This window comes from Amblyomma mixtum, chromosome 2 (assembly GCF_055824585.1).
Source record: "Amblyomma mixtum isolate Tamu chromosome 2, ASM5582458v1, whole genome shotgun sequence".
Classification (NCBI taxonomy): domain Eukaryota; kingdom Metazoa; phylum Arthropoda; class Arachnida; order Ixodida; family Ixodidae; genus Amblyomma; species Amblyomma mixtum.
In genome coordinates this window covers 1630532-1644042 of record NC_143013.1, presented here as the reverse complement: position 1 = coordinate 1644042, position 13511 = coordinate 1630532, and the positions used below count along the sequence as shown (strand labels likewise).

The 13511-nt window shown below is 48.3% G+C and overlaps 1 protein-coding gene across 1 annotated transcript; it reads left to right on the top strand.

Annotated features, from left to right (window-relative positions):
• The first annotated feature begins 557 nt into the window (after nucleotides 1–557).
• Nucleotides 558–9822, top strand: LOC149358209 (uncharacterized). The gene is made up of 4 exons (XM_089567530.1): nucleotides 558–766; nucleotides 6105–6166; nucleotides 8815–9030; nucleotides 9814–9822. The coding sequence occupies exons 1-4, from the start codon at nucleotides 742–744 to the stop codon at nucleotides 9820–9822; spliced, it is 312 nt and encodes a 103-aa protein (XP_089423656.1). The 5' UTR covers nucleotides 558–741.
• The last annotated feature ends 3689 nt before the right edge of the window (nucleotides 9823–13511 follow it).

Here is a 13511-nt window from a genome sequence, read left to right as displayed (position 1 = left end):
AGTGATCGCTTTCTTCTCTCCGTTCCCAGAGTGCCGTTACCGACCCGGATGGACAAGAGTGGCAGGTGAAGTACCTTTCATAGATCATCGTGCCACTGATACAACACTTAGGCCTCACAGGCCACCCGGCGGTAGGTGAGCCTTCATTGTAGGTGCTGGCCTGGTTGTATTGTAAATATTTAAGAATGACAAATGTCACCACTTCAGTCAGTAAACCAGAATTCTGTTCGTCACTCGCACTTGCTGGCGCCAAGGAGAGGTCGGCGTACAGTTACAGTGGATACGTTGGTTACGTTTGCTTGATCACTAAACCAGAGATACTTTAACCACAGCGACAACATAGCTGCAGAGTCGGTCTCTTATCCAAACACGCAACTTTTCCATTTTTTGGGGGGGGCTGCTTTTGTGTACCCCCACGAAAGTAACTATCAAAAGGGTTCATGTATCGTTTGGTCGCAACTTCAGTCAAGATTTGAATCGTGCGGTGGCGCTCGTGACCGCCCCTTCTCGAACAAGGCTGACCGCAGGACTGAAATTGTTCTCTTGCGCTACAGTCGCACTTACAGGGTCCTCCTGCCGGCGTGCGCGCTGTGCTGCCTTGCGTTCGTTGTGACGCAATGCGACGCCCGTCCTCCAATCGACATTCAGATAAACGCTGCGGGTCGCCTGCGCTCTATCACCAACCACACGGTGGAATTGATTGGGCCGTGGATACACATCGCCCGATACCTCGTCTATCTCATGGCCAAGGAGCCCGTCAGACCCGGTAAGGCACGGGTAGCGCGTATTGCATTTAAAACTAATTTTTGAGTGCGTTATCGTTCGAAACTTCATCAGGAAAAAAAATGTGATGGTGTTCATAAAATTGGCCAACTGACAAAAGGGAAGTGACGTGGTCAGACCGAAAGTGACAACTGTACGTTCCGATTTACCTTCATTGCGTTCTTTTCGCCAACTCTAGACACCTTCTGGGAAACATCTAAACAAGGTGACCCAAAGAAATGTGTGACGTGTAAGGGACCGCAAACGCTACCATGAAAGAATGATACAAACATCAATGTATAGGCATCAACATCTTCTAATGTGATACAGCATTGCCAACACATAATGTAATTAAGTTTACCTTTGATTTTTTTTTTTAAATGCCTACTTTCGCGGGTGTTCAGGCGCCCATCCTTTGTCTGTTTTCGCAACACTGCCGGACCTTGGATCGGATTGTGTTACCTCGTCTTTGTAACGCCTGATGACAGTACTGCTACCAGACGAGAAACCGGTCAGTTTCTGTCAGCCTAGGCTGTTGTGTTCCAGTTCGTACCTGAATCGTACTGACACTATGGCGCCGCCAAAAATGCCACAAAGTGTAAAAGGAGGCGTTACCCGTAAAAACGACCAGGGAAGCCAAGCCACGAAGACAGAGGGCGCCGCGAAGGGAACGCGTCTCTCTCGTTTGAATTTCGCCGAGACACAAGCCATATTTGAGTACAACAACCAGAATGCAAAATTCGCAGCGTCGTCCTGGTAGCGCAGGGGACCAATGAACAAATGCGGTAATTATGAGCAGAATTATTTTCGAACAGTTTTCATTAAGGTTTTCATTAAGGTTCTGTCGTGTCCGGTCGCTGTGTTGAATGCAGCGAAAGACGCACACGGTACTTTAAGACTTCGTTTATTTAAAGCCGATGAGGGTGCGACCAGCGTCGACCGAGGCAGGAGCCGAACTGGCCGCCCGAAGAAAGGAGGGAGGGGAGAAGCGTCCACGGGAGGGAGTGGCTTCCCAGAACAGGAGGAGGGTGCGGGGGCGCACCGTGGGGGGGCCTCTGGCGACAGCGTGCGACGAGGGGCAAGCGGTCGTTAGGAGGAGGATTGAGTGGTCGTTAGGAGGAGGATGCGAACTGTCGTTAGGAGGGGAATGCGAGTGGTCGTTAGGAGGGGGCGCACACACACAAAAGCAATAAGGGGACACAACACTTCCTTCCCCCTTAGAAAGTTGCCTGGTATCGTGCAGGGGGTCGGCGCTCACGCGTGGAGGCGCGCTGGCTTTGTGCGCTCGGGGGAGAAACACTTGTAGGCTGGCTGTTGTTCGCTGTGTCTCCTAGGTCTGTCCTGGGCGAAGTCTCTTCTTCCGGGAAGATGTGCCAGGCTATGTGGGAAAATGGTGCACGTGTTCTCTCCGCTGGCGGACAGCTCTCAGACGGCGTCGTAAATCTACGCAGCTGGTTGAGATGTCGGCGTGCTACTGTGCCATGTATGTTGACGAGCCAAGAGCGCAGGCCTATGCGTCTGACAATTGTAGCTTCCTCCCAGCGTGGCTTTTTCAGAAACTGTCGGGCGAGGACGCGCTGCCCCTCATTAAGCGTGCCGCAGCGCGGAATTGCTTTTTCTTCCCGGAACGTCTCTGCCTTTGGCTCGGGGAGGATGGCTGTGAGCTGGGTTCGCATTTCACGCTCGAACATCATTTTCGAGGGGGTCTTGCCTGTTGTGCTCTGAACCGTCGTGTGCTGCTTGAAGAGAAAGCGCGCAAGGCGGCGCTGCAGCGAGCCTGTCTGATCTCTTTCAAGGGCGCGTTTTAGCTCGGCTACGTAGCGCTCGGCTTGTCCGTTTGTCGCTGGGTGGTAGGGGGCCGATGTAACTGATGAGATCCCGTTGTCGCGATAAAACTTGAGGATCTCCGCAGACACAAACGGTGTTCCGTTGTCCGACACTACCTTGCGCGGCAGGCCGAACGTTGCAAATAGTGATCGGAGGTTGTCAATGACTGCTGCCGAAGTCGTCTGTCCCATTTGCCTTATCTCAAGCCACTTTGTGTAGGCGTCTACGACCACAAGGAAAGTGCAGCCCTCAATTGGTCCTGCAAAATCAATGTGCAGTGTGTGCCATGGTGTGTCTGGCTTTTCCCATTCTGGGACAGGAGCTTTCGGCGGGGCGCTCCGGCTGCTCTGGCAAGGCTTGCATTCTCGCACCACTGTTTCGATGTCGTTGTCAATGCCAGGCCACCACATGTAGCTTCTGGCACACTTTTTCATTGCAACGATGCCCCGATGTCCGGCGTGGATGAGAGACATAGCTTGTGCGCGTAGTTCTCTCGGCATCACAACTCGGGACCCAAATATGATGCAGCCGCGATGGGTGCTCAACTCTGTAGCTCGCCTGCGGTAAGCGTCGAAGTTGTCCCCTTTGAGTTTATGCACGTTGCCTTGTTGAACAGCTGTGTAAACTAGCCGGAGAGCTGCGCACTTCTGCGTAGATGCTGCAACTGTGCCTGCTGTAAGCGGAGGTTCTGGCAGTGCTTCGAACATCAGAACGTCTCCTGGTGGAAATGGTTCGTCAACAGTTGCGTATAGTGGCAGACGGCTTAGCGCATCGGCGTTTTGATGTTTACCGCATATCATCACGCCTAGTGGAGAAAACCAGTTTCTCCCTAGAAGGCTTGATCCTGTGCCCTTCACAACAAGCAGAGGTAGCGTATGGGTCTGGCCGTTGTAGTTAACCTGCACGTTGGCAGAGCCCAATAGTGGCAGATTCTGTCCTGACCACGTTCGCAGGTGCGTGTCGTCTTGTTGCAGGGCGGGTGCGTCAGATGGCCATGAAGTTCGGAACGTGTCCTCACTGATCAGAGTACAGGCTGCGCCGGAGTCCACCTCGAACTTAATCAGCTGGTGATGTACGCTTACTTCTGTAAAAATCTTCGGTCGCGTGCCGAGATTCATGGTGTTCAGGTCGTACAACACAGATGGTGTTGCTGATGTTGTTCCATGGAGATCAGATAGCGGCGTATTCTCTGAGGCGTTGACGCTGTGATTAGGCTGGGAAGGTGACTTTATCTTGGCAAGTCTCCGTTTCGTAATGCATGCTCTTTCGATATGCCCTCGCTTGTGGCAAAAATTACACGTGGCTGACTGGAATCGACATCCCTGGGGGTTGTGTTGGTCGTCACACCGCCAGCAGCGTTGTGCCTTTTTGACCGATTTTACAACAACAGAAGGCTTGCGCACCTGGTTGCTTGTCTGGTGTACCGGCTCGGTGTTCCGGCGAATCCCTCTCTGCTGGTGACCGGCGCTCTCCGCTCGAACGGCGATGTCGTAAGCTTTGCTGAATGTGAGGTCCTTCTCAGCGAACAGGCGCTGCTGCAGTGACTCGTCACTCAGTCCGCACACAAATCTGTCGCGTAACATCACGTCCAAGGGAAGCATGGTGGTGTTAGCAGAAGAAGCTGCGTCTCCCTCCTGCCCGGTAGCTGTTGTCGACAGCGTTCCAAAATTGCAGTCGGCAGCGAGCTTCTTGAGCGCGGCTACGTAGGCGCTCACTGTTTCTCCTTCCAGTTGATCTCGTCGTTGGAAGCGAGCCCGGCTGTAGACCTCGGATGGCCTTGGGTCGTAGTGCTTTTGCAGCGCTTTTACGATGTCGTCGTAAGACACTGCCGCTGGTGTGCTTGGCTGAATAAGGGCGCAGACAGTATCGTAGGTCTGCTCCCCGCACAGCGTCAGCAGGTTGGCCCTCTTCAAGGCTGGGTCTGTGATGTTGTTAGCTTCAAAGTAGAACTGAAGGCGTCCAACCCACGATGACCACGATGAGCCGTTGAATTCTGGTATCTGATTGGGAAACCCTCGCGTAGCCATGGCTTGTCAATAGCGTTGCGTAGCGCGGGTCGAATCCACTTTCTCGTCGCCACTGTCGTGTCCGGTCGCTGTGTTGAATGCAGCGAAAGACGCACACGGTACTTTAAGACTTCGTTTATTTAAAGCCGATGAGGGTGCGACCAGCGTCGACCGAGGCAGGAGCCGAACTGGCCGCCCGAAGAAAGGAGGGAGGGGAGAAGCGTCCACGGGAGGGAGTGGCTTCCCAGAACAGGAGGAGGGTGCGGGGGCGCACCGTGGGGGGGCCTCTGGCGACAGCGTGCGACGAGGGGCAAGCGGTCGTTAGGAGGAGGATTGAGTGGTCGTTAGGAGGAGGATGCGAACTGTCGTTAGGAGGGGAATGCGAGTGGTCGTTAGGAGGGGGCGCACACACACAAAAGCAATAAGGGGACACAACAGGTTCATTTAACCTAATGCCTGCTAAGCGATATATGTTGTAAAATGTTAGTCCTCAAGTCCACCTCGCTAAGCGAGCGAGACTTCCGCATGGCGCTATCTCTGTAGAGACGCAGGAGCGTGGTCTGGTAAAGGTGATACAATGCGACAGTCAGAGGATTACCAGCACCACCAGGTGCCAAAGATAGATCGAAGGGCTAGATGTAACCTCCACTGGAGCTCTGCCAGATGTACCGTGCGTTTAAAATAAGGCTTTCCCGTTTCTTGAAAATAAATGTCGAGTAACACACGGAAGTAGTTTTGCTCGGAATATAGGTGACGAGGTGGACATAGTGAGAGGATAAATGTTTTAGTCAGTGTCATAATTACCTTTAAATAAGTCAGCACTGTAGTCGGTGCACTTACCGTGAATATTTATAATGGAGATTGAGGGATGGTCGTATTATTAGGTTTATGTTTGTAGAATTCTATTAGCACAACCGTGTGCCGCATCATTACGCATGCTTGACGGTGTCAAGCGGTGCGAAACGCGTTTTTAGCCCGTATGTGTTAATGGTTAAGTAACTTGCAATTAAACGCCGTGCAAATGGTCACACCGAGCTGCCGAAATGTGAACGGGGGGGGGGGGGGAAGATAACGGAGATCTCTTAGAAAGCTGTGCACGTTGTACTCGTGTGGTGTTTGATATGGAAAGTTTTGTTGACTTAATTCTAATTCGATAGCATTATAGTTTTCGTCACGCCAAAACCCCGCCAATGTCTGATGTGGAATTCGCCGGTTGGTTAAAGTAGTCACGTGACCTTATGACGTCTTCGCAACCTCCCACCATGTCAGGTGGCTACCTGACAACAGATCATGAGTAACCTGCCAGCCGTGGCAGGTGGTAACTAATGATTGGTCGAGACAGGTCATGTGACCTTGTAACGTCACCACAACCTGCCAACCAGGTTGTGAGCAACCAGGTCAATCAGAAATCAGAAAAAAATACGATATATGCAAACAACGCTGCTTTACGTCTTGATGGAAGCGACACGGTTCATGAAACGTGCCATATTCCCTTTCTTTTTCTGCAAGATTTCTTCTACAATTTCTTGGAGCAAAGAACTTCGCCCACATTCAAAAACCTGATCAACCAGGTATGTTCATCTTCAGTACTCTGTTTTATTTGACCAGGATATCCCTTGCAAATAGAAAAACAGTGAGCTTTTTTCTTGCACTTAAAAAAAGCTATTTTACTGTTTGTAGTACGCCGCCTGACTATTTGCTGTGCGTTCGAATTTCTCCCCACGTACTTTCAGGATAGAAGAGGACGTTGACTGCCAACTTACAAATACAGATAAAAAATAACCCAATTAATTACTTGGCCAAAGGTTATCTGTTCTTATTTATATTTGACCACAACAATACATGGGCTGGCTGAATTATCTAAATACCCCCTTTCATATACATCAGTAGTGGGACAAACAGGTTAAAATTTTAGATTAAATGGTCTTCTGCATAGTCTCCTTTGCACGAGAATAGACACACATCTGTGTTGTTATGAAGCATATTGCACATACACTCAGCTTCTTTTGGTTTGGTTTGGTTTGGTTTATAGGGTTTAACGTCCCGAAGCGACTCAGGCTATGAGGGACGCCGTAGTGAAGGGCCCCGGAAATTTCGACCACCTGGGGTTCTTTAACGTGCACTGACATCGCACAGTACACGGGCCTCTAGAATTTCGCCTCCATCGAAATTCGGCCGCCGCGGCCGGGATCGAACAAGCTTCGGCTTCTTTTGATTTTGCTACTGGCCCAAACGTAGTATAAATATGAAAAACTGCTATAATTATAGCATGTGGTAAATGATTACTCTGTAATCAGGACAGTTTTTTAACGTCTTTTAACATATAACAGGGGAAAAAAAGGTGCACACATGCTTAAGCCGATGAAGTAAACAATAATAAAATTTAAAATCGTTACATCACTTGCCAATACTGCACCACGCCCGTTTAGATTAGCTTGTACAATTAGCTTTTGCTCTATTGATCTTACAGCAGGCCTCTTGCATCCACGGCAGCTGACGCTTCCACTTCGTTTTCATCAGTATATCGGGGAATGCGGTTTGCACGGTACTTAGGAGGACCGGATGCGCTTTTGCGAGCCGAAACGAAAACTACTGGCATTCGTTCCGTATGTGCAGCACATGTCTTAACCGTGTGATACCATTAATATCGTTAGCCCCGCTAGGTCTCAAGCAGGACAAAAGCTTCTGCCATTAATCTGTGATTATCCCTCTGGTGATCAAGTTTCCTCGCCCTATCCCCGCCCGCATCTTAATCTCATCTGCCCATCATCTGAATGTCTGACCCCTAGCTACTTTTACTTCCTCATTGAACCCCCCCCCCCCCCTCCCTCCCCCGTTACTCTAAAGGACCATTTGTTATGCTCCCTACGCATTACATGCCCTGCTCGTGCCAATTTCACCTCCTTGATTTATTCTAGCATAGCATTTACTCGCGTTTTAGCTCTAACCTTCTGCTGTCTTCCCGTCCTTTAACGTTACTCCCGTCATTTTTTTTTTCGAAGCTCACTGTTTTTATTCGCGCTTTTTCTTCGAAAATTTCATATGAAAAGTTCATGTGAAAAATCTACAGGCCACTGCATTGCTCGCACGGCTTCCTAAAATGCTTCTCTCGGCTCTAAACTGCCGGCTTGTTCGCGTTCAGATTTCTCACTGGGTTGGAATTTGGTGGTCATGTTTGAATGCTTGTTTTATGCTAGTTTGGTTCAGGTACTCGTATGATTCGGTGAGAATTAGTTGGAAGTCCGCATCGCAGGTGGCGCTGCTGGACCAAGAAAGTCGCTTCCGCGACAGCTGTTCCCGGAGTTCTGCTGAACACTTTTCCTTTGTCCGCTTCCGTCATTCTGCCGTGGACAAGAGGCGATGCTGCTGTGGAGAGAGCGTATTTATTGGTCAGGCATTGGCGCATGCAGTGAGGACTTCCCTCTACTTCTTACCGAGTCAAGCTAGTATCGGACGTAAGCCTTATGAAGAAAAATAATATCGCTAATAACCACCTCTTTGCGAAATTTGAGCACGAACATGCCGGCGGTTTAGACGTGAGAAGCAGGCCCTCTGAACGACACCTACCAACAATTCAGCACAAAATATGTTTGAACAGGAAACAGTTTATGAACGCAATTTTTTCATTTATTGTAGGATTTCATAATACAATCAATAAATGCGCAGATCTTCCGTTGGCACGCTTGCATTTTTTTTTTTTGCTATCAACGTCTTTGCTATCGTCAAAAGCTTTCCCTATTGTTTTCTTTTTTCTATGACCGTCTTAGTTGCTCGATGCGAGCGATGGAAAAAAAAGAAGATTTTGCTGCAGACCAGAAGATGGTTTGGAAGGTTTTCGTTTATGGGGTTTAGCGTCCCAAAGCGACTCAGGCTATGAGAGACGCCGTAGTGAAGGGCTACGGAAATTTCGACCACCTGGGGTTCTTTCACGTGCACTGACATCGCACAGTACACGGGCCTTTAGAATTTCGCCTGCGTAGAAATTCGACCGCCGCAGCCGGGATCGGACCCCCATCTTTCGGGTCAGTAGCCGAGCACCGCAACCACTGAGCCACCACGGCGGGCTGCAGACCAGAAGAATGGACCATTATCTTCAACATTTCCATAACAGTATTTTACATTTTTTCAATATTCAAAATTTTTATCCCAGAACTTTATACATGCAGCGCACTATATATCGTCTATGACGGTGGAAGCTGATTCACCCTTTGGGCTGCAGGTTCGCATCCACCAGCCGTACATCTACCAGCTGTTCCAGGTGTTCCTAGTGCTGACCAACATCGCGGCAGTGGTGACTGTCTCCACCTTGTGCCTCCGCGCGGCCGGAACGTGCGGAGCGTCCTCTTGCCAGGACGTCACCATCAACTACCGCCTCCTCTTCCAGACGTACACGGCCTCGGCGCTCATCATCTGCGGATGCGTCATGTGCGGAGCCGTCTCTCTCCTCATCTATCGACGTTCTCCTTATGCTCTGTATCTTCCAGTATTTCTTCCTAGTAAAGTTACCTGAAAGAACTCTCTGGTAAAACCGAGTTCGCGCGTACCTTTTCGAAAAAACAAAGCCTTACTAAAAACCCGAGACAGCAGAGAAAGGAACACAGCAATAAGCGTTGTTTATTGATACTCTATTTATACGCTTGTTTTTGCTTTCGCGCTGCTTGTTTCGAGGTGCAAAAACAATGAGTCCTTAAAGTCTCAACTTCGCACTCTCGCGCAATACAATGAATAGCTTTTTTTTTGTAACAGCCAGACGTTAAACGTTTATGTAACGATCCTCTCAATTCCATATGTTCTACGTATTGCTGATATGAAAAAAAGTTGAAATTGAAATTAATTCCGTATGACGTCATCTAGTGGGTGCGACCAAAGTTTCCGGGTCGCGCCTGTTTTTAGGTCGTGTAGTGGAGCACTTACGACAGCCCCGAACTTCAAAATCTCTGTAGAAGGTATGAGAAGGATCATTCCCATAACTGACAACCTTGGTAGCTTCACAGACATCTCAAGTTTCAAAGTATACAGCTGAAAAGCAGACCCTGTGGCCTGGGAACTTCTGCCATACACTGTACATCATATGGAAATTATGTGGAAACACTACGAGAAAAATACTGCAACCACGCGGCAAGCATATGGGCAGCGTATAGATTTGTCGCTTTTGTCGCATCATATTGGCTTCTTACTTCCATAATTCTATATGCCCCGCTCATGTGGTGCATTTCAGGAGAGCTAAATGCATACGCGTTGTATGTCTCATTACAATGGAGAGTAAACCACGCCGCATTCAACCCATGCTGTGTTATTTCCGCTAAAGCACTAAACCTCCGCAAGACACAAGCCTGAAAGTGAGAGTAGCACTGCCTTGCTATCAGTGACACAAGTCTCTAGGACGTGTAAGTGGCAATCGAATCCGATAGCTCTTTTTGTTGTGAAAGCAACACTACGCGAGTCGCCGAGCCATTTCGCAGAGCTGATCAAAGACCATACTACGCATGCGCGAGGAGCGGTGACGTCACACGGCGCACAGCTGGCGCGCCGCCGCCGTCGCTGTGCGGGTGACTCAGAGGTGCCGCCGCCGCGCTTGCGTGCCGGGGCCGCCGCCGCTGCCGCGCGCTCTCCATCGCCTATCTCTCTCTCTCTTCTCGTTGCTTTCGCAATCCTCCAGGTTTAACCAGAGCTAAACCACTGTTAATTTTGTTAAGCAGTGGCTCGAGTCCAAACTTGTGGAGGTGACTGTCGGACTCATGTTCTCTTATCTGCGTCAATAAAATGTGATCGCTGACAGACATTGTACTTGTGCGTCTATATTTTACACGCGTCCTGAAGGTTTTTGTCACCAGTAAAACATTTGATTTAGGTCGCATATGCCAGGTGTAGTGGTTACGATAGTTAAATTTAGTTATTATTAATGCATAGAGGTAATACTTGGTTACTGTCGGCGGCATGCTTTGGCTGCGAGGAAATTCAGCTTTCTAACAGCTTCCGCTTCCTATTGATTTCTCTGGGCATCTGAAAGCTGCGATCCTTCAACGTGTTTTTTTAAAGGCTCCATTGGAAGTCAGTGCACGTTTTGATTAGGAAGGGTGCGCACTTAATTATTTCATCCTCGTCTTGTATTCGCTGTCGTTTCCTAGCGCAGTTTTGCGCATGTATGTTCAATCGTGCTGCTTGCGGAGCGCAAACACACTTTATTATGTAGTGCACTGAGACACATTTGCAATGGATATCATTCCACTCATCCTCTCTTCACTGCATAAGGCATGCACTGTAGCAGAGAAGTATATTAGGATGACATATAGTAGAGTAGTTAAAGAGAACCGAAAGCAGACACACAGTGAAAAACATAAAATTGGCGAGGCAGTATTAGAGGTACGCTTGATAATTTCTTCGTATCATATCGAGTGAGTGATGTGCATTACGACTGCGAAGTAATGAGACAGATCTTACGGAAGGTAGGTTAGCTGTCAGAAAAAAAATCAAGTCTGTCAGCAAATGGCCCCTATCAGAGAATTACTGGTTGTTTTTCGGGACACTCACTAGCTACAAATCCGAACTTTAGCGGTCGGGATTTTGACCAAAGTTTCCAATTTCCAGTCTCGGCGGCGTATTCGTCCTCACCTGCGATTACCGCATCAACACGGGCGTGGACCTCCTGGGCATTTTCGTAAAGGGCTACAGAAGCACACTACTGCAGTTCCTGAAGGCAGACCTTGCGAATGTAAGCACGTGAGAAACGAAAAAAAAATAGCCTAATGTAACTATTCATGCGCATGCAGTGAAAACTATCGTACGAGGCGGGCTTCGTCTAGTGTGCACGTCTGATTTCATGGTACCCCCTAGTAATAAGTTTGGGGCACAGAAATAAAAAAGCAACAAAATCACTTTCGATTTACCGCATTTTGCCGGAAATGAGAACGCCTTCTACAACATTTTTGACCCGAAGGAAAACCTTCCTACCGCTATCACTGTATAAAACAAAAAGGCACGACACAAGGTGTACGCAACTGAGTCTCATGGAATGTCATTTGAAATCATGTTTAGTGAGTAGCGGTTTTCATTAACCACTTTCCAGCCGTAGTGGCTCAGCCCAGTCGAAGGAAACGACAGAAAATTTTCTGTCGTATCAGATTTCCTGTAGTACTTTGGCCATGAAATTGTATTAACAGCAAAACCTTTTGTTGTAAGAATAGTGTTATCGGTAGTACTGTTCTGGCTCTTATCGTACCAACAGAAACACAAAAAAAATACCGAAGAAAATACAACAGTACTACAGATAAATGCTACAATACGACAGAAAACGCGACAAAACAAAAAAAATTGTATTTTAGCACAATTTTTTTTTTTTCCCACTGGAAATGGCTTTGGTGTTCGGCTGCTGAGCTTGTGGTCGCTGGAACGAATGTCTGGGTTGGCGGCCGAATTTCGATGGCAGTGAAATGCAGAAGCGCCCGTGTGCTGTGCGATGCCAGTGCACGTTAAATAACGCCAGATTGTTGAAATTAGTCCCCTGTCATTCAGTACCCCCCCCCCCCCCCCCCCCACCTTCTCCCGATAGGCCAGGCCCATGCAGCTTCGGCAAGTTAAACAACCCCAGAATTAATCCTCTGCCCTCCAATGCGGCGTCTTTCCGATAGGCTCCCCCCATGCAGTTTCGGTATGTAGCAACCGCAGATGGTAGGAATTAGTCTTCTTCCCTCCAGTACGGAGTCTTTTAGATAGGCCGACCCCACATAGCTTCGGCAAGTTAAACAGCCCAGATGGTGGGAATTAATACTTTGTCCTCCAATACGGCGTCCCTCCGATAGGCGGGCTCCAAGCAGCTTAGGTACATCACCTCAGAGGGTGGTAATTAGTTCTCTGCTCTCCAATACGGTGTCCGTCAGCTAGGCCGGCCCCATACAGCTTCGGAACATTAAAACTCACATGCCTTGTTAAAGTTGCACATTTCTCTTAATCGCAAGTTGCAAATGACTTAATAACGTTACTAACGTTATTAAAACATAGCTCTGTTTTTCCTCTTTTTTTTCGCAGGCTTCCCAGATAACGTTCGAGAACATGGTGCAAGGGTTGAGAAAGCATCGCGATCTGTTCCGAAAAGGTGCTTTACGTCTCTTCGTTTTTCCTGTGAGAAACTCTCAACAGGACTTGAGAGGTTATGATTGTAGGCGCCAGTTGGTGAGACATCGAAACGGCAAAAAAACAGGCAAAAAACCGCAAAAGACACAGGGCAGAGGAAGACGACAGCACGGGGCAGTGTAGTCAACTGAACTGTATTAAATGACAGCGTGACTTTTATAGAGAGATCGCATGTGTTATCCTACGCTCAATCGCAAGGGTAAAGAGTATTAAAAGCAAGCTCAACATAACTTCAAAAGTCATGCTGTCATTCAATAAATGTTCACTTGAGTGCACCGCCCTGTGTTGTCGCCTTCCTCTGTCCTGTGTCTTTTGTGGTTTTTGTCGTTTTAATGTGTTAACAGGACTCAGTACTGAGGGTGAATTGAGTTGTAGAACACCGATAATACTGCTCTCATTTGCACCGAGCAAGTGCCTTATTTATAAAACTCCCCACACAAGTTGAGTGCGGCTGTCCATTCGGCCAGCGACTTTCTTAGTTTCCTGGTAGCTGCCATTACGGGTTCCATTGTCTAGCTTCTTTTATGACTGTCAATGAAACGATAAGCCTGCAAGTGCTGAGCAGTTGTAATAGCCAGTGGCATAATATCTGTACAGAGTGTCAAGCGTTTGTAACAGCCAAGAAGACGTGTGCCAAGTTACAGTGTATAGTCAACGAAGAGAGACACTGGCTAATCCCGAAAAAAAAACAAAAATTCTGTCAGAGAAGTTTCTGCATTAACAAAATTTTTTTTGCATTAACTAAATAATCGACTGAACTAAATAAACTAAATTAAAATAAACTTC

Bases quoted from the DNA above. Each gene is read 5' to 3' on its own strand.
- LOC149358209 (XM_089567530.1), top strand. From the start codon at position 742: ATGGCCAAGGAGCCCGTCAGACCCG. The intron at 767-6,104 runs GTAAGGCACGGG...TTTTTCTGCAAG, and splicing joins CAAGGAGCCCGTCAGACCCG to ATTTCTTCTACAATTTCTTG. The intron at 6,167-8,814 runs GTATGTTCATCT...TTTGGGCTGCAG, and splicing joins TCAAAAACCTGATCAACCAG to GTTCGCATCCACCAGCCGTA.